Source organism: Oncorhynchus tshawytscha, unplaced genomic scaffold, assembly GCF_018296145.1.
Source record: "Oncorhynchus tshawytscha isolate Ot180627B unplaced genomic scaffold, Otsh_v2.0 Un_contig_910_pilon_pilon, whole genome shotgun sequence".
NCBI classification, from domain to species: domain Eukaryota; kingdom Metazoa; phylum Chordata; class Actinopteri; order Salmoniformes; family Salmonidae; genus Oncorhynchus; species Oncorhynchus tshawytscha.
Genome location: NW_024609632.1, coordinates 81,099 through 108,251, shown reverse-complemented (window position 1 = coordinate 108,251; position 27,153 = coordinate 81,099). Strand labels below are relative to the sequence as shown.

At 43.8% G+C, this 27,153-nt stretch overlaps 1 protein-coding gene and 2 pseudogenes across 1 annotated transcript; all 3 read left to right on the top strand.

Moving 5' to 3' along the window:
- The window catches only part of LOC121845338, a 102,767-nt pseudogene that overhangs the window by 2,644 nt on the left and 72,970 nt on the right, over nucleotides 1-27,153 (top strand).
- LOC121845341 (zinc finger protein 239-like) lies at nucleotides 6,919-9,113 on the top strand. The gene is made up of 2 exons (XM_042316500.1): nucleotides 6,919-6,934; nucleotides 7,666-9,113. Exons 1-2 carry the CDS (start codon nucleotides 6,919-6,921, stop codon nucleotides 8,631-8,633), a joined length of 984 nt encoding a protein of 327 aa, XP_042172434.1. The 3' UTR covers nucleotides 8,634-9,113.
- On the top strand, nucleotides 14,278-25,707 carry LOC121845339 (annotated as a pseudogene).

Genomic DNA, 27,153 nt, shown 5'->3' with positions numbered 1-27,153 from the left:
TACCACATGGACAGACTGACTACTACCACATGGACAGACTGACTACTATCACTACTACCACATGGACAGACTGACTACTATCACTACTACCACATGGACAGACTGACTACTATCACTACTACCACATGGACAGACTGACTACTATCACTACTACCACATGGACAGACTGACTACTACCACATGGACAGACTGACTACTACCACATGGACAGACTGACTATTACCACATGGACAGACTGACTACTACCACATGGACAGACTGACCACTACCCCATGGACAGACTGACTACTATCACTACTACCACATGGACAGACTGACTACTATCACTACTACCACATGGACAGACTGACTACTATCACTACTACCACATGGACAGACTGACTACTATCACTACTACCACATGGACAGACTGACTACTATCACATGGACAGACTGACTACTACCACATGGACAGACTGACTACTACCACATGGACAGACTGACTACTACCACATGGACAGACTGACTACTATCACTACTACCACATGGACAGACTGACTACTATCACTACTACCACATGGACAGACTGACTACTATCACTACTACCACATGGACAGACTGACTACTACCACAGACTGACTACTATCACGTGGACAGACTGACTACTATCACGTGGACAGACTGACTACTATCACGTGGACAGACTGACTACTATCACGTAGACAGACTGACCACTACCACATGGACAGACTAACTACTATCACTACTACCACGTGGACAGACTGACTACTACCACAGACTGACTACTACCACATGGACAGACTGACTACTACCACATGGACAGACTGACTACTACCACATGGACAGACTGACTACTACCACATGGACAGACTAACTACTATCACGACTACCACATGGACAGACTGACTACTACCACAGACTGACTACTATCACGTGGAGAGACTGACCACTACCACATGGACAGACTAACTACTATCACTACTACCACATGGACAGACTGACTACTATCACTACTACCACGTGGACAGACTGACTACTATCACTACTACCACGTGGACAGACTGACTACTATCACTACTACCACGTGGACAGACTGACTACTATCACTACTACCACGTGGACAGACTGACTACTATCACTACTACCACATGGACAGACTGACTACTATCACATGGACAGACTGACTACTACCACATGGACAGACTGACTACTATCACATGGACAGACTGACTAACTACCACATGGCAAGACTGACTAGCTACCACGTGGCCAGACTGACTAGCTACCACGTGTACAGACTGACTAGTACCACATGGTCAGACTGACTTCTCCCTCATGGGCAAATATTCTTCTTGTTAATCCAAACGCTGTGTCAGATTTCAAGAAGGCTTTACGGCGAAAGCAAATCATGCGATTATCTGAGAACAGCAGGCAAGTCATTACAAACAGTAACTAGCCAAGTAGAGGATTAACAAAAGTCAGAAATAGCGATAAAATGTTTCACTTACCTTTGATGATCTTCATATGGTTGCACTCCCAATACTCCATGTTACACAATAAATGTTTGTTTTGCTCGATAAAGTCCCTCTTTATATTAAAAAATCTCAATTTTGTTGGTGCGTTTTGTAATCAATAATATTTCAACCGGACAAAAGCTTAATTAATAGAAAAAGAGAAACAAGAAAGGCGCGCTCCGGATCGCGTTCTGGAGTCATGTCTGGAAATTTCCACTGTCCTCCCATTTGAAAGTATCTCCCTCATTTTTTCAGATTAAAAGCCTGAAACAATGCCTAAAGACTGGTCACATGTAGAGGAGGCCATAGAGTTTGTGAACTGTTCATCTAAGATGGCTTAGCATGTTGTGTTTTGTTCGTCCTCTCGTGTACTTTTTGTATTTTCCGTATTTTTTTTGTATATATTTTAAAAAATATATCTGTCTTTTAGATTTTTTTATTCGATTATACCTTCCGGTAACCTGCCTCACCCAATGTGATACGGAATCGCTACTATTTTTAACTTTGGAACACCGTCAAGAACCTCTAGAAGCTAACCAGCTAATTAGTTACAAGCTATTTAGTCATTTTTAGCGGCTTTTACCTTCTGCACAGACCTGTTCTTAGCCTGGATATTACTCGCCAATCTACCAGTATCGGACTGTCTCTCCACAACAACTCCGGATTCCTGCCGTAATCCCTGAGCCACTACTTCTGATTCTCTCAGCTAGCTTGCAGCTAGCTAGCTCACAGCCTGCAGCTAGCTAGCTCACAACTATCTTGCACCCTCCGTGGCACCCAGTACCGAAGCTATCCCTGAGGCCCACCTCCCGGCCTACTCCCGGCCTGCTGTTTACCCGAACCCCACTCATACACGGCTAGTGCCCAATACCCCACCGGATCCTTGCTGTAAACTCTGGACCTTGGCACCGGATCACCGATGCTACCGATTGGCTATAGTGGCTGACGCCACTGCCACGAAGCTATTACCAGTTAGCCGTGAGCCAGATGTGCCTTCAATCCGCTGTGCCTTCAACCGCCCTCCGTCTGAGCAGACCCCCTCCGTCTGAGCAGACCACCCCCGGGCTACTAACTTTAAACGCTGCATGCTAGCGTAGTGGCGGCTCCCCTGTTCCATCTACTGCTGCCCCCTGGACACTGATCACTTGGCTACATAGCTGATGCCTGCTGGACTGTCCATTAATCACGGTACTCCATTCTGTTGATTTGTGTTTTATCTGTTGGCCCCAGCCGCGAACTCAGGCTCTGTGTGTAGTTAACCCGACCCTCTCTGCCTAGTCATCGCCATTTTACCTGCTGTTGTTGTGTTAGCTGACTGTTGTTGTTGTCTCACCTGTTGTTTTAGCTAGCTCTCCCAATCAAGACCTGCGATTACTTTATGCCTTGCTGTATGTCTCTCTCAAATATCAATATACCTTGTATACTGTTGTTCAGGTTAGTTATCATTGTTTTAGTTTACAATGGAGCCCCTAGTTCCACTCCTCATACCTCTGATACCTCCTTTGTCCCACCTCCCACACATGCGGTGACCTCACCCATTATAACCAGCATGTCCAGAGATACGACCTCTCTTATCATCACCCAGTGCCTGGGCTTACCTCCGCTGTACCCGCACCCCACCATACCCCTGTCTGCACATTATGCCCTGAATATATTCTACCACGCCCTTAATTCTGCTCCTTTTATTCCTTGTCCCCAATGCTCTAGGCGACCAGTTTTGATAGCCTTTAGCCGCACCCTCATCCTACTCCTCCTCTGTTCCTCGGGTGATGTGGAGGTAAACCCAGGCCCTGCATGTCCCCAGGCACCCTCATTTGTTGACTTCTATGATCGAAAAAACCTTGGTTTCATGCATGTCAATATCAGAAGCCTCCTCCCTAAGTTTGTTTTACTCACTGCTTTAGCACACTCTGCTAACCCTGATGTCCTTGCCGTGTCTGAATCCTGGCTCAGGAAGGCCACCAAAAATTCTGAGATTTCCATACCCAACTATAACACTTTCCGTCAAGATAGAACTGCTAAAGGGGGAGCAGTTGCAATCTACTGCAGAGATAGCCTGCAGAGTTCTGTCATACTTTCCAGGTCTATGCCCAAACAGTTCGAACTTCTAATTTTAAAAATTAATCTCTCCAGAAATAAGTTTCTCACTGTGGCCGCCTGCTACCGACCCCCTTCAGCTCCCAGCTGTGCCCTGGGCACCATCTGTGAATTGATCGCCCCCCCATCTAGCTTCAGAGTTTGTTCTGTTAGGTGACCTAAACTGGGATATGCTTAACACCCCGGCAGTCCTACAATCTAAGCTAGATGCCCTCAATCTCACACAAATCATCAAGGAACCCACCAGGTACAACCCTAAATCCGTAAACATGGGCACCCTAATAGACATTTTCCTGACCAACTTGCCCTCCAAATACACCTACGGGTCCGCGGTCAAACGACCACCCCTCATCACTGTCAAACGCTCCCTAAAACACTTCTGCAAGCAGGCCTTTCTAATCGACCTGGCCCGGGTATCCTGGAAGGATATTGACCTCATCCCGCCAGTTGAGGATGCCTGGTCATTCTTTAAAAAGTAACTTCCTCACCATCTTAGACAAGCATGCTCCGTTCAAAAAATACAGAACTAAGAACAGATATAGCCCTTGGTTCACTCCAGACCTGACTTCCTCGACCAGCACAAAAACATCCTGTGGCGGACTGCAATAATATCGAATAGTCCCCGCGATATGCAACTGTTCAGGGAAGTCAGGAACCAATACACACAGTCAGTCAGGAAAGCAATGGCCAGCTTTTTCAAGCAGAAATTTGCATCCTGTAGCTCTAACTCCAAAAAGTTCTGGGACACTGTGAAGTCCATGGAGAACAAGAGCACCTCCTCCCAGCTGCCCACTGCACTGAGGCTAGGTAACGCGGTCACCACCGATAAATCCGTGACTATTGAAAACTTCAACAAGCATTTCTCAACGGCTGGCCATGCCTTCCTCCTGGCTACTCCAACCTTGGCCAACAGCTCCGCCCCCCGCGGCTACTCGCCCAAGCCTCCCCAGCTTCTCCTTTACCCAAATCCAGATAGCAGATGTTCTGAAAGAGCTGCGAAACCTGGACCCATACAAATCAGCTGGACTTGGCAATCGGGGCCCTCTATTTCTGAAACTGTCCGCCGCCATTGTTGCAACCCCTATTACCAGCCTGTTCAACCTCTCCTTCGTATCATCCGAGATCCCCAAGGATTGGAAAGCTGCCGCGGTCATCCCCCTCTTCAAAGGGGGAGACAGCCTGGACCCAAACTGTTACAGACCTATATCCATCCTGCCCTGCCTATCTAAGGTCTTCAAAAGCCAAGTCAACAAACAGATCACTGACCATCTCGAATCCCACCGTACCTTCTCCGCTGTGCAATCCGGTTTCAGAGCCGGTCACAGGTGCACCTCAGCCACGCTCAAGGTACTAAACGATATCATAACCGCCATCGATAAAAGACTACTGTGCAGCCGTCTTCATGAACCTGACCAAGGCTTTCGACTCTGTCACTCACCATATTCTTATCGGCAGACTCAGTAGCCTCGGTTTTTCTAATGACTGCCTTGCCTGGTTCACCAACTACTTTGCAGACAGAGTTCAGTGTGTCAAATCGGAGGGCCTGTTGTCCGGACCTCTGGTAGTCTCTATGGGGGTACCACAGGGTTCAATTCTTGGGCCGACTCTTTTCTCTGTATATATCAATGATGTTGCTCTTGCTGCGGGCGATTCACTGATCCACCTCTACGCAGACGACAACATTCTGTACACTTCTGGCCCTTCCTTGGGCACTGTGCTATCTAACCTCCAAACGAGCTTCAATGCCATACAACACTCCTTCCGTGGCCTCCAACTGCTCTTAAACGCTAGTAAAACCAAATGCATGCTTTTCAACCATTCGCTGCCTGCACCCGCACGCCCGACTAGCATCACCACCCTGGATGGTTCCGACCTAGAATATGTGGACATCTATAAGTACCTAGGTGTCTGGCTAGACTGCAAACTCTCCTTCCAGACTCATATCAAACATCTCCAATCCAAAATCAAATCTAGAGTCGGCTTTCTATTTCGCAAACAAAGCCTCCTTCACTCACGCCGCCAAATTGACCCTAGTAAAACTGACTATCCTACCAATCCTCGACTTCGGCGATATCATCTACAAAATAGCTTCCAATACTCTACTCAGCAAACTGGATGCAGTTTATCACAGTGCCATCCGTTTTGTTACTGAGGCACCTTATACCACCCACCACTGCGACCTGTATGCTCTAGTCGGCTGGCCCTCGCAATGCGTTTGTCGCCAGACCCACTGGCTCCAGGTCATCTACAAGTCTATGCTAGGTAAAGGTCCGCCTTATCTCAGTTCACTGGTCACGATGGCAACACCCACCCGTAGCACGCGCTCCAGCAGGTGTATCTCACTGATCATCCCTAAAGCCAAACCTCATTTGGCCGCCTTTCCTTTCCAGTTCTCTGCTGCCTGCGACTGGAACAAATTGCAAAAATCTCTGAAGTTGGAGACTTTTCTCCCTCAACAACTTTAAACATCTGCTATCTGAGCAGCTAACCGATCGCTGCAGCTGTACATAGTCCATCGGTATATAGCCCACCCAATTTACCTACCTCATCCCCATACTGTTTATATTTTATTTACTTTTCTGCTCTTTTGCACACCAGTATCTCTACCTGCACATGTTCATCTGATCAGTTCTCACTCCAGTGTTAATCTGCTAAATTGTAATTATTCGCCTACCTCCTCATGCCTTTTGCACACAATGTATATAGATTTTTTTTTTCCTACTGTGTTATTGACTTGTTTATTGTTTACTCCATGTGTAACTCTGTGTTGTTGTCTGTTCACACTGCTATGCTTTATCTTGGCCAGGTCGCAGTTGCAAATGAGAACTAGTTCTCAACTAGCCTACCTGGTTAAATAAAGGTGAAATAAATCAAATACAAACTAGGTCCTAAGTCTTTGTTTGGTGGATAGGCTTTCAATGGAAAAACAGCCTTTCAAAATAATAGTACTTCCTGGTTGGATTTTCCTCATTTTCACCTGCCATATCCATTCTGTTATACTCGCAGACATTATTTTAACAGTTTTGGAAACTTTAGTTTTCTACCCAAATCTACCAATTATATGCATCTCCCATCTTCTAGGCCAGAGTAGCAGGCAGTTTACTTTGGGCACGCTTTTAATGCAAAATTCTGAATGCTGCCCCCTATCCTAGTGAAGTTTATTATGTGAATGTCAATGCATAATACCATTGGGTAGGCTTATAAAATATATAATTTTTTATTCTACTGGGGGAAGTTTTTATCCTTATAGGCTGTTAGAACAATTAAACAGTCCAATATGTCTACCACTTCGTGTAGCCCGTTAGCGATGCTAATGTCTTCAGGTAGACTGAAAGACAATTTAAAGGTGACCATAAAGGAGCCTACCTGCCAGAATCGTGATTATTTGCATCAATCCGGTGACTATTTTGTTTGAAAAAAACTCCCATTGCAACACACGCATTACAGACAGACTGGTGTCTGGTGGCACTTCAATTAAAGGGTAACTACACACAAAAAAAATCACATTTTTCCCAGATCTCAAAAATGGCACTGTTGTGGTTGTCTCACCTAGCTACCTTAAGATGGATGCACTAACTGAGGGAAACTGTATTTACTATCACTGTTGTGGTTGTCTCACCTAGCTACCTTAAGATGGATGCACTAACTGAGGGAAACTGTATTTACTATCACTGTTGTGGTTGTCTCACCAAGCTACCTTAAGATGGATGCACTAACTGAAGGCTCTGGACCTAGCTACCTTAAGATGGATGCCATACTATTCCACTTAAGAGGATGCCAATGACAGTGTAAAAAAGATGGACATACATGGGTCATGTGAACAATGGAGCACATGCATCACATGCTAAGAGACAATGGAGCACATGCATCACATGCTAAGAGACAATGGAGCACATGCATCACATGCTAAGAGACAATGGAGCACATGCATCACATGCTAAGAGCACTTGACTGTAAGTCTCTCTGGATAAGAGGGTCTGACTAAATGACTAAAATGTATGTGGAGATTTCATTCAGGTCTCCCTGTTTTAACCACTCTGTTTGTCTTTGGCAGAAGAGAGACCCGACTCAGAGGAACCAGAGACGTCTGAACCAGCGAGACGACACCACTGTTCCCAGTGTGGAAAGAGTTATACCCGTTTATGGAGCCTGAAAAACCACAAGAGAACACATGCAGAGAAGAAGTCTTACAACTGTTCCCAGTGTGGAAAGAGTTTTAACCATTTAGGGAATCTTAAAAACCACAAGAGAACACACGCAGAGAAGAAGTCTTACAACTGCTCTCAGTGTGCAAAGAGTTTTACTCATTTATGTAACCTAAAATCGCATGAGAGACGACACACAGGAGATAAGCCTTACCAATGCTCTCAGTGTGGTAAGAGATTTATTGAGTCAACAGAACTGAAAGTTCATAAGAGAATACACACAGGGGAAAAACCATTCCAATGCTCTCAGTGTGTAAAGACATTTTCCCGACCAGGGGACCTGAAATCACATGAGAGAATACACACAGGGGAAAAGCCGTACCACTGTTCCCATTGTGAAAAGAGTTTCGGCTGGTCAGGGACACTGAAAGAGCATGAGAGAATGCACACAGGAGAAAAGCCATTCCAATGCTCGCAGTGTGGAAAGGGTTTTGGCCAGTTACGGTACCTGAAAACGCACGAGATGATTCACACAGGAGAGAAGCCTTTCCAGTGCTCTCAGTGTGGAAAGAGTTTTATCCTGTTAGTAAACCTGAAATCACACGAGAGAATACACACAGGGGAAAAACCATACCATTGTTCCCATTGTGAAAAGAGTTTCAGCTGGTCAGGGACACTGAAAGAGCATGAGAGAATACACACAGGAGAAAAGCCATTCCAATGCTCTCAATGTGGAAAGGGTTTTACCCAGTCAGGGAGCCTAAAAATGCATGAGAGAATGCATACAGGAGAAAAGCCATTCCAATGCTCTCAATGTGGAAAGAGTTTTACCCAATTAAGGAGCCTGAAAAGTCATGTGGTGACACACAGAGGGTAGCCTCACCTCTGCTCCCAGTGTGGAAAGAGTTTTACCCAATTAAGGGTCCTGAAAGAGCATAAAATAATACATGTCACTAATAGGACCTGAAATCACATGAGAGAAAAGAGAGGCTGTGTTCTGACCTTTGTACTTTGACTGAGAATGTGTTGAAATCTAATGAAATCCATGAAATCTAATTTGTAAATATAAAATCACACTCACAAATAGGCCTACATTTATTTTTTATTTGTCATCTTGAGGCATGTTCAGATTTGATCAAATGCATTTTCTATTTTGTTTTGATTATAAGCTTTGATTGGATACAAACTATTAGCTCAAAAAATCTTATAATTTGGAAATTTCAAAATGTAACTTAACATATAGATGGATATAATTTGTTTTTTTCATTCTAACCTTGATTCTTTGAACTTTGAAACATCTTTCAATAGTTTTTTATTGAGTAAATGTGTAACTATTCATCAAGATAAAGGACTATGAAACTGATTACTTGTTCTGGTGAAATGTGTACATTTGAGTCATTCAGCAGACGCTCTTATCCAGGGCGATTTACAGGAGCAATTAGGGTTTAAGTTCCTTGCTCAAGGAGCACATCGACAGATTTACCAGCTAGTCGGCTGGGGGATTCAAACCATCTGGCCTACCACCCTAAAGTCAAACCATCGGCCTTTCAGTTACTGGCCCAACACTAGACTACCTACCACCCTAAAGTCAAACCATCGGCCTTTCAGTTACTGGCCCAACACTAGACTACCTACCACCCTAAAGTCAAACCATCGGCCTTTCAGTTACTGGCCCAACACTAGACTACCTACCACCCTAAAGTCAAACCATCGGCCTTTCAGTTACTGGCCCAACACTAGACTACCTACCACCCTAAAGTCAAACCATCGGCCTTTCAGTTACTGGCCCAACACTAGACTACCTACCACCCTAAAAAGTCAAACCATCGGCCTTTCAGTTACTGGCCCAACACTAGACTACCTACCACCCTAAAGTCAAACCATCGGCCTTTCAGTTACTGGCCCAACACTAGACTACCTACCACCCTAAAGTCAAACCATCGGCCTTTCAGTTACTGGCCCAACACTAGACTACCTACCACCCTAAAGTCAAACCATCGGCCTTTCAGTTACTGGCCCAACACTAGACTACCTACCACCCTAAAGTCAAACCATCGGCCTTTCAGTTACTGGCCCAACACTAGACTACCTACCACCCTAAAGTCAAACCATCGGCCTTTCAGTTACTGGCCCAACACTAGACTACCTACCACCCTAAAGTCAAACCATCGGCCTTTCAGTTACTGGCCCAACACTAGACTACCTACCACCCTAAAGTCAAACCATCGGCCTTTCAGTTACTGGCCCAACACTAGACTACCTACCACCCTAAAGTCAAACCATCGGCCTTTCAGTTACTGGCCCAACACTAGACTACCTACCACCCTAAAGTCAAACCATCGGCCTTTCAGTTACTGGCCCAACACTAGACTACCTACCACCCTAAAGTCAAACCATCGGCCTTTCAGTTACTGGCCCAACACTAGACTACCTACCACCCTAAAGTCAAACCATCGGCCTTTCAGTTACTGGCCCAACACTAGACTACCTACCACCCTAAAGTCAAACCATCGGCCTTTCAGTTACTGGCCCAACACTAGACTACCTACCACCCTAAAGTCAAACCATCGGCCTTTCAGTTACTGGCCCAACACTAGACTACCTACCACCCTAAAGTCAAACCATCGGCCTTTCAGTTACTGGCCCAACACTAGACTACCTACCACCCTAAAGTCAAACCATCGGCCTTTCAGTTACTGGCCCAACACTAGACTACCTACCACCCTAAAGTCAAACCATCGGCCTTTCAGTTACTGGCCCAACACTAGACTACCTACCACCCTAAAGTCAAACCATCGGCCTTTCAGTTACTGGCCCAACACTAGACTACCTACCACCCTAAAGTCAAACCATCGGCCTTTCAGTTACTGGCCCAACACTAGACTACCTACCACCCTAAAGTCAAACCATCGGCCTTTCAGTTACTGGCCCAACACTAGACTACCTACCACCCTAAAGTCAAACCATCGGCCTTTCAGTTACTGGCCCAACACTAGACTACCTACCACCCTAAACCTGTCAAACCATCGGCCTTTCAGTCAAACCATCGGCCTTTCAGTTACTGGCCCAACACTAGACTACCTACCACCCTAAAGTCAAACCATCGGCCTTTCAGTTACTGGCCCAACACTAGACTACCTACCATCCTCAAGTCAAACCATCGACCTTTCAGTTACTGGCCCAACACTAGACTACCTACCACCCTAAAGTCAAACCATCGGCCTTTCAGTTACTGGCCCAACACTAGACTACCTACCACCCTAAAGTCAAACCATCGGCCTTTCAGTTACTGGCCCAACACTAGACTACCTACCACCCTAAAGTCAAACCATCGGCCTTTCAGTTACTGGCCCAACACTAGACTACCTACCACCCTAAAGTCAAACCATCGACCTTTCAGTTACTGGCCCAACACTAGACTACCTACCACCCTAAAGTCAAACCATCGACCTTTCAGTTACTGGCCCAACACTAGACTACCTACCACCCTAAAGTCAAACCATCGGCCTTTCAGTTACTGGCCCAACACTAGACTACCTACCACCCTAAAGTCAAACCATCGGCCTTTCAGTTACTGGCCCAACACTAGACTACCTACCACCCTAAAGTCAAACCATCGGCCTTTCAGTTACTGGCCCAACACTAGACTACCTACCACCCTAAAGTCAAACCATCGGCCTTTCAGTTACTGGCCCAACACTAGACTACCTACCACCCTAAAGTCAAACCATCGGCCTTTCAGTTACTGGCCCAACACTAGACTACCTACCACCCTAAAGTCAAACCATCGGCCTTTCAGTTACTGGCCCAACACTAGACTACCTACCACCCTAAAGTCAAACCATCGGCCTTTCAGTTACTGGCCCAACACTAGACTACCTACCACCCTAAAGTCAAACCATCAACCTTTCAGTTACTGGCCCAACACTAGACTACCTACCACCCTAAAGTCAAACCATCAGCCTTTCAGTTACTGGCCCAACACTAGACTACCTACCACCCTAAAGTCAAACCATAGGCCTTTCAGTTACTGGCCCAACACTAGACTACCTACCACCCTAAAGTCAAACCATCGACCTTTCAGTTACTGGCCCAACACTACACTACCTACCACCCTAAAGTCAAACCATCGGCCTTTCAGTTACTGGCCCAACACTAGACTACCTACCACCCTAAAGTCAAACCATCGACCTTTCAGTTACTGGCCCAACACTAGACTACCTACCACCCTAAAGTCAAACCATCGGCCTTTCAGTTACTGGCCCAACACTAGACTACCTACCACCCTAAAGTCAAACCATCGGCCTTTCAGTTACTGGCCCAACACTAGACTACCTACCACCCTAAAGTCAAACCATCGACCTTTCAGTTACTGGCCCAACACTAGACTACCTACCACCCTAAAGTCAAACCATCGGCCTTTCAGTTACTGGCCCAACACTAGACTACCTACCACCCTAAAGTCAAACCATCGACCTTTCAGTTACTGGCCCAACACTAGACTACCTACCACCCTAAAGTCAAACCATCGGCCTTTCAGTTACTGGCCCAACACTAGACTACCTACCACCCTAAAGTCAAACCATCGGCCTTTCAGTTACTGGCCCAACACTAGACTACCTACCACCCTAAAGTCAAACCATCGGCCTTTCAGTTACTGGCCCAACACTAGACTACCTACCACCCTAAAGTCAAACCATCGGCCTTTCAGTTTCTGGCCCAACACTAGACTACCTACCACCCTAAAGTCAAACCATCGGCCTTTCAGTTACTGGCCCAACACTAGACTACCTACCACCACCCTAAAGTCAAACCATCGGCCTTTCAGTTACTGGCCCAACACTAGACTACCTACCACCCTAAAGTCAAACCATCGGCCTTTCAGTTACTGGCCCAACACTAGACTACCTACCACCCTAAAGTCAAACCATCGTCAAACCATCGGCCTTTCAGTTACTGGCCCAACACTAGACTACCTACCACCCTAAAGTCAAACCATCGGCCTTTCAGTTACTGGCCCAACACTAGACTACCTACCACCCTAAAGTCAAACCATCGGCCTTTCAGTTACTGGCCCAACACTAGACTACCTACCACCCTAAAGTCAAACCATCGGCCTTTCAGTTACTGGCCCAACACTAGACTACCTACCACCCTAAAGTCAAACCATCGGCCTTTCAGTTACTGGCCCAACACTAGACTACCTACCACCCTAAAGTCAAACCATCGGCCTTTCAGTTACTGGCCCAACACTAGATTACCTACCACCCTAAAGTCAAACCATAGGCCTTTCAGTTACTGGCCCAACACTAGACTACCTACCACCCTAAAGTCAAACCATCGACCTTTCAGTTACTGGCCCAACACTAGACAACCTACCACCCTAAAGACAAACCATCGGCCTTTCAGTTACTGGCCCAACACTAGACTACCTACCACCCTAAAGTACCTACCACCCCAAACCCTCCCCTAACCACGCTGGGCCAAACCCTCCGCTAACCACGCTGGGCCAAACCCTCCCCCTAACCACACTGGGCCAAACCCTCCCCTAACCACGCTGGGCCAAACCCTCCGCTAACCACGCTGGGCCAAACCCTCCCCTAACCACGCTGGGCCAAACCCTCCCCTAACCACGCTGGGCCAAACCCTCCCCTAACCACGTTGGGCCTAACCATGCTGGGCCAAACCCTCCCCCTAACCACACTGGGCCAAACCCTCCCCTAACCACACTGGGCCAAACCCTCCCCTAATCACGCTGGGCCAAACCCTCCGCTAACCACGCTGGGCCAAACCCTCCCCTAACCACGTTGGGCCAAACCCTCCGCTAACCACGCTGGGCCAAACCCTCCCCTAACCACGCTGGGCCAAACCCTCCCCTAACCACGCTGGGCCAAACCTTCCCCTAACCACGAACAACGCTGGGCCAATAGAGAGGTACTTTAGAGACAGGAAGGGTAAAGGGGCATGACACAGGTAGAGTCCTATCTGTCCATGTTGCCTTTTACAAAGTGGGCACCAACACTCACCTAAATATGCCACTGGGTGAGAGACGTTTTCATTGTTTTTGGGCAGAATTACTTTACCTTTAACTAGGCAAGTCAGTTAAGACTAAACTATTATTTTCATTGACAGCCTAGGAACAGTGGGTTAACTGCCTGTTCACGGGCAGAATGACACAGTTTTACCTTGTCAGCTCAGGGATTCGGTTACTAGGCCAATGCTCTAATCACGAGGCTACCAGCCACCCCAATTATGTGTTGTTAGCCATGTGTCTTGGCCCATTTTTTAAATTTTTTTATGTGGCCATCAACAATTTGTTGCCTAATGGGAAGATCAGCCCTGGAGGAAAGTATTAGCTGTATGAAGTAAAAGAGAACACAACATCTGGTTGTTTTTAAATTACTTCTTATGACATTGTTCGCCAGAATAAATTATGGAATGGAGATTTTACCAATCTGCGTTACCCACTCCAGTCAGCAGATGGCGATGGAAGGCTTTCAGGTGATGCTTCTTGCGTGACGTATAATCTAGTGGACGGAAAGCTTCAACGGCAGTAAAAGACTACTGATTCAACCACTTCGGTAGCGCACATTAAACCAGTCTTGTTTATATTAATGTCGGTGTTTTTAAACATCATTCTGTTTTACGTATTGACTAGTTGAAAAAAGAAGTTATTTGCTTGTTAAATTAAATTGGCTAATTTGTTCAATTGTTAACGTTACTGCACTAGGCTAAACGCTAATGCTAACTATCTAGCTAGCTAACATCACGACCATGTGCTCACTAAGCTATTCGGAGAAAGAAGCTCTAGGGCTGAACATCATCGCAAAAGAAGAAGAGGAAGAAGCTTTAAGAATAAAAAAGGAAGAAGAGGAGACTGTCACATTAGAAGAAGAAGAGGTGGATATTACAGTGAAAGAAGAGAAAGAACCTTTTGGAGTAAAAGAGGAGGATGAGGAGGAGACTGAAGATCCTGTTAACACCAGTGAGTATTGTCTTAAAAATAGGGACACAAACTGCAGTTGTTGAACTAATGTGTGGTTTTAAAGGGTATTATACTGAAGTTCTACACTTGAATATGTTGTTCAGTACTGTATAAATTGTTGAAGGGGCAATCTGGCAGTGGCACATATATCGGGGTGGCAGGTAGCCTAGTGGTTAGAGCGTTGCAACTCAAATCCCTGCAGCGGACAAGGTGAAACTCGGTCGTTCTGCCCCTGCTAATGGGACTTTTAAATTAGATGTATTGAATTCTCCATGTGGTCGACATTAAAGTGCACCTCATATTATATAACAGGCTTTTAAAATTCAATATTGGTGCTTAATTCATACTTAAAATATCGAAGTGGACGAAAAATGCACCCATTTAGTGGAACGACCCTTTTACATTTGCATCGTAAATTAAAGTGCATCATGATGAAAGTGGACATTTGGGCCCTGTTTAGATATATTCATGCCTCTTGTAAGACTGTGATTGCAATAGTAGATCATATGTTTACCATCTGTTTGATGTTCTCATTCACACAGGAGAGAGACATGACTATGGTGGATCCTCTGCGGAGCCTCAACAACATCCTGATGCTGACGAGGCAGAGAAGAGTCTCTCCAGATCAGAACACCAGATGGTACAGCTTGGGCTGGTCTAGCATACAGCTTGCTCTATCGGGGTCTAGGCTGGATTTCTGTAAAGCACTTCATGACAACAGTGGCATCAGCATCGATAATGATATGTGTCTGTGTCCCCTCTTTATGGTTACCAGGACAACGCTAGCCCTTCCTCCCTCCCGGAGTCCCCGTGTCGTACCTCTCCCGGTAGCACCTTACTGCGAGAGGAGAAGAAGAAGAAAGGATCAGTTTTGTCTCATCAAAGTAAGTGCTGTAGTTTAGTTTGAACAAATAAATAGATCTGCCCACTGGTATCTGTTACCAGGACAACCAGCAGAGTACTGTTAGTTGACAGGAAGATAGACTGGTGTATATGGATGTTATGAATATCATAACACTGAAAAAGGATTCTGCCAATGAAAAGAGAGGAACCAATAGACCATATAAAACCTTGATGAAAGTTAGCTTTAGAGGGAAAGTTTCAAGATGATCCAATGTAAGGTGCTTGTTTTACAGAAACATTTTCTTGAAACATTATGGATATTACATTGCCTGTCCCAGTCAACCCCCCCTGTCTTTACAAGACTGTAGAACAGGCAAACTAAACTCAAGACCCTTCAAGTTGGTCTGTATTGCTTCATTAACAGCTGATCTACAGATATATTACTCTCAAGTTGGTCTGTATTGCTTCATTAACAGCTGATCTACAGATATATTACTCTCAAGTTGGTCTGTATTGCTTCATTAACAGCTGATCTACAGATATATTACTCTCAAGTTGGTCTGTATTGCTTCATTAACAGCTGATCTACAGATATATTACTCTCAAGTTGGTCTGTATTGCTTCATTAACAGCTGATCTACAGATATATTACTCTCAAGTTGGTCTGTTGGTCTGTATTGCTTCATTAACTGATCTACAGATATATTACTGTATTGCTTCATTAACAGATATATGTACTCTCATTAACAGCTGATCTACAGAACTTGGTCTGTATTGCTTCATTAACAGCTGATCTACAGAATATTACTCTCAGCCAGACTTGGCCTCCTCCGTAATGGAAGCTTCATTAACAGCTGATCTCCGTTAGGAAGCTCTAAGCCGTTTCTATCAGCCAGACTTGGCCTCCTCTGGAATGGAAGCTCTCTAAGCCGTTTCTATCAGCCAGACTTGGCCTCCTCTGGAATGGAAGCTCTAAGCCGTTTCTATCAGCCAGACTTGGCCTCCTCTGGAATGGAAGCTCTAAGCCGTTTCTATCAGCCAGACTTGGCCTCCTCTGGAATGGAAGCTCTCTAAGCCGTTTCTATCAGCCAGACTTGGCCTCCTCTGGAATGGAAGCTCTCTAAGCCGTTTCTATCAGCCAGACTTGGCCTCCTCTGGAATGGAAGCTCTCTAAGCCGTTTCTATCAGCCAGACTTGGCCTCCTCCGGAATGGAAGCTCTCTAAGCCGTTTCTATCAGCCAGACTTGGCCTCCTCCGTAATGGAAGCTCCTCTGGAATGGAAGCTCTCTAAGCCGTTTCTATCAGCCAGACTTGGCCTCCTCTGGAATGGAAGCTCTCTAAGCCGTTTCTATCAGCCAGACTTGGCCTCCTCCGGAATGGAAGCTCTCTAAGCCGTTTCTATCAGCCAGACTTGGCCTCCTCCGGAATGGAAGCTCTCTAAGCCGTTTCTATCAGCCAGACTTGGCCTCCTCCGGAATGGAAGCTCTCTAAGCCGTTTCTATCAGCCAGACTTGGCCTCCTCTGTAATGGTCAATGGAAGGGTCTCTAAGCCGTTTCTATCAGCCAGACTTGGTTCGCCTCCTCAAATGAATGTCATGGAGCCTCACTACAGACCCTGGTTCGATTCCAGGCTGTATCCCAGCAGTTAAGGCACTGCATCTCCGTGCTAGAGGCGTCACTACAGACCCTGGTTCGATTCCAGGCTGTATCACAACCGGCTGTAATTGGGAGTCCCATAGGGCGGCCCACAATTGGACCAGCTTGGCCGGGGTAGGTCAGTCATTGTAAATAAGAATTTGTTCTTAGCTGACTTGCTTAGTTACATAAAGGTAAAATAAAATCTTCCAAAACATTTCATAATAAAAGAGAATTTTGGTGTCCACATATGTCTTCGGTTTACAGTTGAAAAAAACAATCTGAATAATTTACTAAATGTTATTTATTCCACAAAGAAATTCCAATGTTATTGGCACTCTTCTAGAAGCAGTTAGAAATTATGAGATTTCAAGCAGCTGATTCTCCTTTACTTTGGAATTGAACTCACCTCTGGTGACCCTAACTGCTGGACTAACTGGTGGTGTTAAATAGCTGTATGTAATGTACCCTTACTGCTGGACTAACTGGTGGTGTTAAATAGCTGTATGTAATGTAATGTACCCTTACTGCAGGACTAACTGGTGGTGTTAAATAGCTGTATGTAATGTACCCTTACTGCTAGGACTAACTGGTGGTGTTAAATAGCTGTATGTAATGTAATGTACCCTTACTGCTGGACTAACTGGTGGTGTTAAATTGCTGTATGTAATGTACCCTTACTGCTGGACTAACTGGTAGTTTTAAATAGCTGTATGTAATGTACCCTTACTGCTAGGACTAACTGGTGGTGTTAAATAGCTGTATGTAATGTAATGTACCCTTACTGCAGGACTAACTGGTGGTGTTAAATAGCTGTATGTATGTAGGACTAACTGGTGGTGTTAAATAATGTACCCTTACTGCAGGACTAACTGGTGGTGTTAAATAGCTGTATGTAATGTAATGTACCCTTACTGCAGGACTAACTGGTGGTGTTAAATAGCTGTTAAATAAATAGCTGTAACTGGTGGTGTTAAATAGCTGTGTAATGTACCCTTACTGCAGGACTAACTGGTGGTGTTAAATAGCTGTATGTAATGTAATGTACCCTTACTGCAGGACTAACTGGTGGTGTTAAATAGCTGTATGTAAATAGTGTATGTAATGTAATGTACCCTTACTGCAGGACTAACTGGTGGTGTTAAATAGCTGTATGTAATGTACCCTTACTGCTGGACTAACTGGTGGTGTTAAATAGCTGTATGTAATGTAATGTACCCTTACTGCTGGACTAACTGGTGGTGTTAAATAGCTGTATGTAATGTACCCTTACTGCTAGGACTAACTGGTGGTGTTAAATAGCTGTATGTAATGTAATGTACCGTTACTGCAGGACTAAATGGTGGTGTTAAATAGCTGTATGTAATGTAATGTACCCTTACTGCTAGGACTAACTGGTGGTGTTAAATAGCTGTATGTAATGTAATGTACCCTTACTGCTAGGACTAACTGGTGGTGTTAAATAGCTGTATGTAATGTACCCTTACTGCTGGGACTAACTGGTGGTGTTAAATAGCTGTATGTAATGTAATGTACCCTTACTGCTAGGACTAACTGGTGGTGTTAAATAGCTGTATGTAATGTAATGTACCCTTACTGCTAGGACTAACTGGTGGTGTTAAATAGCTGTATGTAATGTACCCCTTACTGCTAGGACTAACTGGTGGTGTTAAATAGCTGTATGTAATGTAATGCTACCTGGTGGTGTTAAATAGCTGTACTGCAGGACTAACTGGTGGTGTTAAATAGCTGTATGTAATGTACCCTTACTGCAGGACTAACTGGTGGTGTTAAATAGCTGTAACTGGTGGTGTTAAATGTAATGTACCCTTACTGCTGGACTAACTGGTGGTGTTAAATAGCTGTATGTAATGTAATGTACCCTTACTGCTAGGACTAACTGGTGGTGTTAAATAGCTGTATGTAATGTAATGTACCCTTACTGCTGGACTAACTGGTGGTGTTAAATAGCTGTATGTAATGTAATGTACCCTTACTGCAGGACTAACTGGTGGTGTTAAATAGCTGTATGTAATGTACCCTTACTGCTAGGACTAACTGGTGGTGTTAAATAGCTGTATGTAATGTAACTGCAGGACTAACTGGTGGTGTTAAATGCTGTATGTAATGTACCCTAACTGGTGGTGTTAAATAGCTGTATGTAATGTAATGTACCCTTACTGCTGGACTAAAATAGCTGTATGTAATGTACTGGACTAACTGGTGTTTAAATAGCTGTATGTAATGTAATGTACCCTTACTGCAGGACTAACTGGTGGTGTTAAATAGCTGTATGTAATGTACCCTTACTGCAGGACTAACTGGTGGTGTTAAATAGCTGTATAATGTAATGTACCCTTACTGCTGGACTAACTGGTGGTGTTAAATAGCTGTATGTAATGTACCCTTACTGCTAGGACTAACTGGTGGTGTTAAATAGCTGTATGTAATGTAATGTACCCTTACTGCTGGTGGTGTTAAATAGCAGGACTAACTGGTGGTGTTAAATAGCTGTATGTAATGTAATGTACCCTTACTGCAGGACTAACTGGTGGTGTTAAATAGCTGTATGTAATGTACCCTTACTGCTGGACTAACTGGTGGTGTTAAATAGCTGTATGTAATGTACCCTTACTGCTAGGACTAACTGGTGGTGTTAAATAGCTGTATGTAATGTAATGTACCCTTACTGCTGGGACTAACTGGTGGTGTTAAATAGCTGTATGTAATGTAATGTACCCTTACTGCTGGACTAACTGGTGGTGTTAAATAGCTGTATGTAATGTAATGTACCCTTACTGCTGGACTAACTGCAGGACTAACTGGTGGTGTTAAATAGCTGTATGTAATGTACCCTTACTGCAGGACTAACTGGTGGTGTTAAATAGCTGTAATGTAATGTACCCTTACTGCAGGACTAACTGGTGGTGTTAAATAGCTGTATGTAATGTACCCTTACTGCAGGACTAACTGGTGGTGTTAAATAGCTGTATGTAATGTAATGTACCCTTACTGCAGGACTAACTGGTGGTGTTAAATAGCTGTATGTAATGTACCCTTACTGCAGGACTAACTGGTGGTGTTAAATAGCTGTATGTAATGTACCCTTACTGCAGGACTAACTGGTGGTGTTAAATAGCTGTATGTAATGTACCCTTACTGCTAGGACTAACTGGTGGTGTTAAATAGCTGTATGTAATGTACCCTTACTGCAGGACTAACTGGTGGTGTTAAATAGCTGTATGTAATGTAATGTACCCTTACTGCTGGACTAACTGGTGGTGTTAAATAGCTGTATGTAATGTACTAACTGGTGGTGTTAAATAGCTGTATGTAATGTAATGTACCCTTACTGCTAGGACTAACTGGTGGTGTTAAATAGCTGTATGTAATGTACCCTTACTGCTACTAACTGGTGGTGTTAAATAGCTGTATGTAATGTACCCTTACTGCTAGGACTAACTGGTGGTGTTAAATAGCTGTATGTAATGTAATGTAAATAGCTGTATGTAATGTACCCTTACTGCTAGGACTAACTGGTGGTGTTAAATAGCTGTATGTAATGTACCCTTACTGCAGGACTAACTGGTGGTGTTAAATAGCTGTATGTAATGTAATGTACCCTTACTGCTGGACTAACTGGTGGTGTTAAATAGCTGTATGTAATGTACCCTTACTGCTAGGACTAACTGGTGGTGTTAAATAGCTGGACTAACTGGTGGTGTTAAATAGCTGTATGTAATGTAATGTACCCTTACTGCTGGACTAACTGGTGGTGTTAAATAGCTGTATGTAATGTAATGTACCCTTACTGCCCTTAGGACTAACTGGTGGTGTTAAATAGCTGTAATGTAATGTTAACTGGTGGTGTTAAATAGCTGTATGTAATGTAATGTACCCTTACTGCTAGGACTAACTGGTGGTGTTAAATAGCTGTATGTAATGTAATGTACCCTTACTGCTAGGACTAACTGGTGGTGTTAAATAGCTGTATGTAATGTACCCTTACTGCTGGACTAACTGGTGGTGTTAAATAGCTGTATGTAATGTACCGTTACTGCTAGGACTAACTGGTGGTGTTAAATAGCTGTATGTAATGTACCCTTACTGCAGGACGAACTGGTGGTGTTAAATAGCTGTATGTAATGTACCCTTACTGTTAGGACTAACTGGTGGTGTTAAATAGCTGAATGTAATGTACCCTTACTGCTGGACTAACTGGTGGTGTTAAATAGCTGTATGTAATGTAATGTACCCTTACTGCTAGGACTAACTGGTGGTGTTAAATTGCTGTATGTAATGTACCCTTACTGCTGGACTAACTGGTAGTTTTAAATAGCTGTATGTAATGTACCCTTACTGCTAGGACTAACTGGTAGTTTTAAATAGCTGTATGTAATGTAATGTACCCTTACTGCCAGAACTAACTGGTGGTGTTAAATAGCTGTATGTAATGTAATGTACCCTTACTGCTAGGACTAACTGGTGGTGTTAAATAGCTGTATGTAATGTACCCTTACTGCAGGACTAACTGGTGGTGTTAAATAGCTGTATGTAATGTAATGTACCCTTACTGCTGGACTAACTGGTGGTGTTAAATAGCTGTATGTAATGTACCCTTACTGCTAGGACTAACTGGTGGTGTTAAATAGCTGTATGTAATGTAATGTACCCTTACTGCAGGACTAACTGGTGGGGTTAAATAGCTGTATGTAATGTAATGTACCCTTACTGCAGGACTAACTGGTGGTGTTAAATAGCTGTATGTAATGTACCCTTACTGCAGGACTAACTGGTGGTGTTAAATAGCTGTATGTAATGTACCCTTACTGCTAGGACTAACTGGTGGTGTTAAATAGCTGTATGTAATGTAATGTAATGTACCCTTACTGCTAGGACTAACTGGTGGTGTTAAATAGCTGTATGTAATGTACCCTTACTGCTAGGACTAACTGGTGGTGTTAAATAGCTGTATGTAATGTAATGTACCCTTACTGCTAGGACTAACTGGTGGTGTTAAATAGCTGTATGTAATGTAATGTACCCTTACTGCTAGGACTAACTGGTGGTGTTAAATAGCTGTATGTAATGTACCCTTACTGCTGGACTAACTGGTGGTGTTAAATAGCTGTATGTAATGTAATGTACCCTTACTGCTAACTGGTGGTGTTAAATAGTAAATGTACCCTTACTGCTAGGACTAACTGGTGGTGTTAAATAGCTGTATGTAATGTAATGTACCCTTACTGCTAGGACTAACTGGTGGTGTTAAATAGCTGTATGTAATGTAATGTACCCTTACTGCAGGACTAACTGGTGGTGTTAAATAGCTGTATGTAATGTACCCTTACTGCAGGACTAACTGGTGGTGTTAAATAGCTGTATGTAATGTACCCTTACTGCTGGACTAACTGGTGGTGTTAAATAGCTGTATGTAATGTACCCCTTACTGCAGGACTAACTGGTGGTGTTAAATAGCTGTATGTAATGTAATGTACCCTTACTGCAGGACTAACTGGTGGTGTTAAATAGCTGTATGTAATGTACCCTTACTGCAGGACTAACTGGTAGTTTTAAATAGCTGTATGTAATGTACCCTTACTGCTGGACTAACTGGTGGTGTTAAATAGCTGTATGTAATGTACCCTTACTGCTAGGACTAACTGGTGGTGTTAAATAGCTGTATGTAATGTAATGTACCCTTACTGCTGGACTAACTGGTGGTGTTAAATAGCTGTATGTAATGTACCCTTACTGCCAGAACTAACTGGTGGTGTTAAATAGCTGTATGTAATGTACCCTTACTGCCAGGACTAACTGGTGGTGTTAAATAGCTGTATGTAATGTACCCTTACTGCTAACTAACTGGTGGTGTTAAATAGCTGTATGTAATGTAATGTACCCTTACTGCTGGACTAACTGGTAGTTTTAAATAGCTGTATGTAATGTAATGTACCCTTACTGCTGGATTAACTGGTGGTGTTAAATAGCTGTATGTAATGTAATGTACCCTTACTGCAGGACTAACTGGTGGTGTTAAATAGCTGTTTGTAATGTACCCTTACTGCAGGACTAACTGGTGGTGTTAAATAGCTGTTGTAATGTACCCTTACTGCAGGACTAACTGGTGGTGTTAAATAGCTGTATGTAATGTACCCTTACTGCAGGACTAACTGGTGGTGTTAAATAGCTGTATGTAATGTAATGTACCCTTACTGCAGGACTAACTGGTGGTGTTAAATAGCTGTTTGTAATGTAATGTACCCTTACTGCAGGACTAACTGGTGGTGTTAAATAGCTGTATGTAATGTACCCTTACTGCTAGGACTAACTGGTGGTGTTAAATAGCTGTATGTAATGTACCCTTACTGCTAGGACTAACTGGTGGTGTTAAATAGCTGTATGTAATGTACCCTTACTGCAGGACTAACTGGTGGTGTTAAATAGCTGTATGTTATGTAATGTACCCTTACTGCTGGACTAACTGGTGGTGTTAAATAGCTGTATGTAATGTACCCTTACTGCTAGGACCAACTGGTGGTGTTAAATAGCTGTATGTAATGTAATGTACCCTTACTGCAGGACTAACTGGTGGTGTTAAATAGCTGTACTGCTACTGCTTACTCACATGACACGTAGTGAGGAATCCCCCTGTATGGACATTCTACTGTAGAAGGATGACACGTAGTGAGGAATCCCCCTGTATGGACATTCTACTGTAGAAGGATGACACGTAGTGAGGAAGAGCACTTGCCTGTAAGTCTCTCTGGATAAGAGGGTCTGATAAATGACTAAAATGTATGTGGAGATTTCATGCAGGTCTCCCTGTTTTAACCACTCTGTTTATCTTTGGCAGAAGAGAGACCCGACTCAGAGGAACCAGAGACGTCTGAACCAGTGAGACGACACCACTGTTCCCAGTGCGGAAAGAGTTTTACTCATTTATGTAACCTAAAATCGCATGAGAGACGACACACAGGAGATAAGCCTCACCAATGCTCTCAGTGTGGTAAGAGATTTATTGAGTCAACAGAACTGAAAGTTCATAAGAGAATACACACAGGGGAAAAACCATTCCAATGCTCTCAGTGTGGAAAGACATTTTCCCAGCCAGGGGACCTGAAATGACACGAGAGAATACACACAGGGGAAAAGCCGTACCGCTGTTCCCAGTGTGGAAAGAGTTTTTCAAGGTTAAACGTCTTGAGAATGCATGAGAGAATACACACAGGGGAAAAACCATTCCAATGCTCTCAGTGTGGTAAGAGATTTATTGAGTCAACAGAACTGAAAGTTCATAAGAGAATACACACAGGGGAAAAACCATTCCAATGCTCTCAGTGTGTAAAGACATTTTCCCGACCAGGGGACCTGAAATTACACGAGAGAATACACACAGGGGAAAAGCCGTACCACTGTTCCCAGTGTGGAAAGAGTTTTACAAGGTTAAATGTCTTGAAAATGCATGAGAGAATACACACAGGGGAAAAACCATTCCAATGCTCTCAGTGTGAAAAGACATTTCCTCGATCAGGGGACCTGAAATCACACGAGAGAATACACACAGGGGAAAAGCCGTACCACTGTTCCCATTGTGAAAAGAGTTTTACTCAGTTTGGGAGTCTGAAAATGCATAAGCGAATACACTCTGGAGAGAAGCCTTACCACTGCTCCAAATGTGGAATTGCTTTTTCACGGTTAAACGTCTTGAAAATGCATGAGAGAATACACACAGGTGAGAAGCCGTACCACTGTTCCCAGTGTGGAAAGAGTTTTAGGCAGTTAACGGGCCTCAAACGTCATATGCAAATGCACTCTGGAGAGAAGTCTAACACATGTTCTCATTGTGGAAAGAGTTTTCTGAGGTTAAGCACTCTGAAATCGCATGAGCATATACACACATACAAGGAAAAGCTCTACCAATGTTCCTCGTGTGGAAAGCGGTTTACCCAGTTAGAAGCCCTGATTATGCATGACAGGACACACACAGGCGGGGATAAGACCTACCACTGCTCCCAGTGTGGAAAGAGATTTAACTGGTTAAGGCATCTGAATAAGCACGAAAGAATACACACACAGGAGGAGAAGACATACCACTGCTCTCAGTGTGGAAAGACATTTTCCCAGTCAGAGGACCTGAAATCACATGAGAAAATAGAGAGGCTGTGTTCTGACTTGAGTTTCTGACTGATCATTTGTGTTTTTGTTTCATGCCACGTGAAATCAAATTGTATGAAACCAGAAAAAAGGTTCACTTTTGTTTTTTCGTTTTGAGACATGATCATGTCTAATTTCAGATTAAATATTTAAAATGGTCTATTTGGTTTTGATGAGCTTTGATTGATTTGAAGTATAAACCCTCTGTTGTTCATCATATGATTTTCTATTTGTTAAGGGATTTTTTTTTAATCAATAATGACTAATTATGTATACATTTCAATCAGGACTGACTAATCAGAATACTATTATGTTACTGTATATGTACTAATCAGAATACTATTATGTTACTGTATATGTACTAATCAGAATACTATTATGTTACTGTATATGTATGAATTTTCTTTTAATCCTAGTACTGAATATAATGTGTGTAAATATAATCAAGAATTAGAACAATGACTGGTAGAAATGAATGAACTTGTCGTCAGACTGGCTAGAATGCTTATCTACACAGGCAGAACTTGGCTCGGTCATAAATGATCTAAATTGGTGGGAGACGGTGTGGGAAGGCTTGAGAACTATACAGCCATTGTACCGGTGTGGAGAAGAGGTGGTAGGAAGACTAATGACGTCATTTTCAGTTTATAACCCTTTGTAAAATGTTTCATGTTCAGTACTCTCGAGAATAAACGCTGCTGATTGATTTCCAGACTGGTCTCTGTCCATTTTATACAAAAAAAAAAGAGTCTTACAAATTCTTAGGAGAGGACCGTGTTTAATTTAATTGGGTAATAAAACATGTCGGACTTTAATTCCAGTAACACTATTGCAAAGTGTCAACGATTATATAAGTAAGTAAGTGGCACAAGTCTTTGTGTTTGTATTTATGATGGATTCCTCCCTAAACTAAGGCATATCTACAACACATTAAGTGTGTTCCCTCAGGCCCCTACTCTTCCTGGGGTCCAGCTAAACTAAGGCATATCTACAACACATTAAGTGTGTTCCCTCAGGCCCCTACTCTTCCTGGGGTCCAGCTAAACTAAGGCATATCTACAACACATTAAGTGTGTTCCCTCAGGCCCCTACTCTTCCTGGGGTCCAGCTAAACTAAGGCATATCTACAACACATTAAGTGTGTTCCCTCAGGCCCCTACTCTTCCTGGGGTCCAGCTAAACTAAGGCATATCTACAGCACACAGTGTGTGTCCTCAGGCCCCTACTCTTCCTGGGGTCCAGCTAAACTAAGGCATATCTACAACACATTAAGTGTGTGTCCTCAGGCCCCTACTCTTCCTGGGGTCCAGCTAAACTAAGGCATATCTATAACACATTAAGTGTGTGTCCTCAGGCCCCTACTCTTCCTGGGGTCCAGCTAAACTAAGGCATATCTACAACATATTAAGTGTGTCCTCAGGCCCCTACTCTTCCTGGGGTCCAGCTAAACTAAGGCATATCTACAACACATTGTGTTCCCTCAGGCCCCTACTCTTCCTGGGGTCCAGCTAAACTAAGACATATCTACAACACATTGTGTTCCCTCAGGCCCCTACTCTTCCTGGGGTCCAGCTAAACTGTGTGTCCCTCAGACCACTACTCTACTACCACATATCTACAACATATTAAGTGTGTTCCCTCAGACCACTACTACTACTACTACCACATATCTACAACATATTAAGTGTGTTCCTCAGGCCTCTACAACACTAAATCCATGTGTACGTGTGTGTATAGACCCCGACTTTCCAACCTGAAGATCACTGACATCGTGATT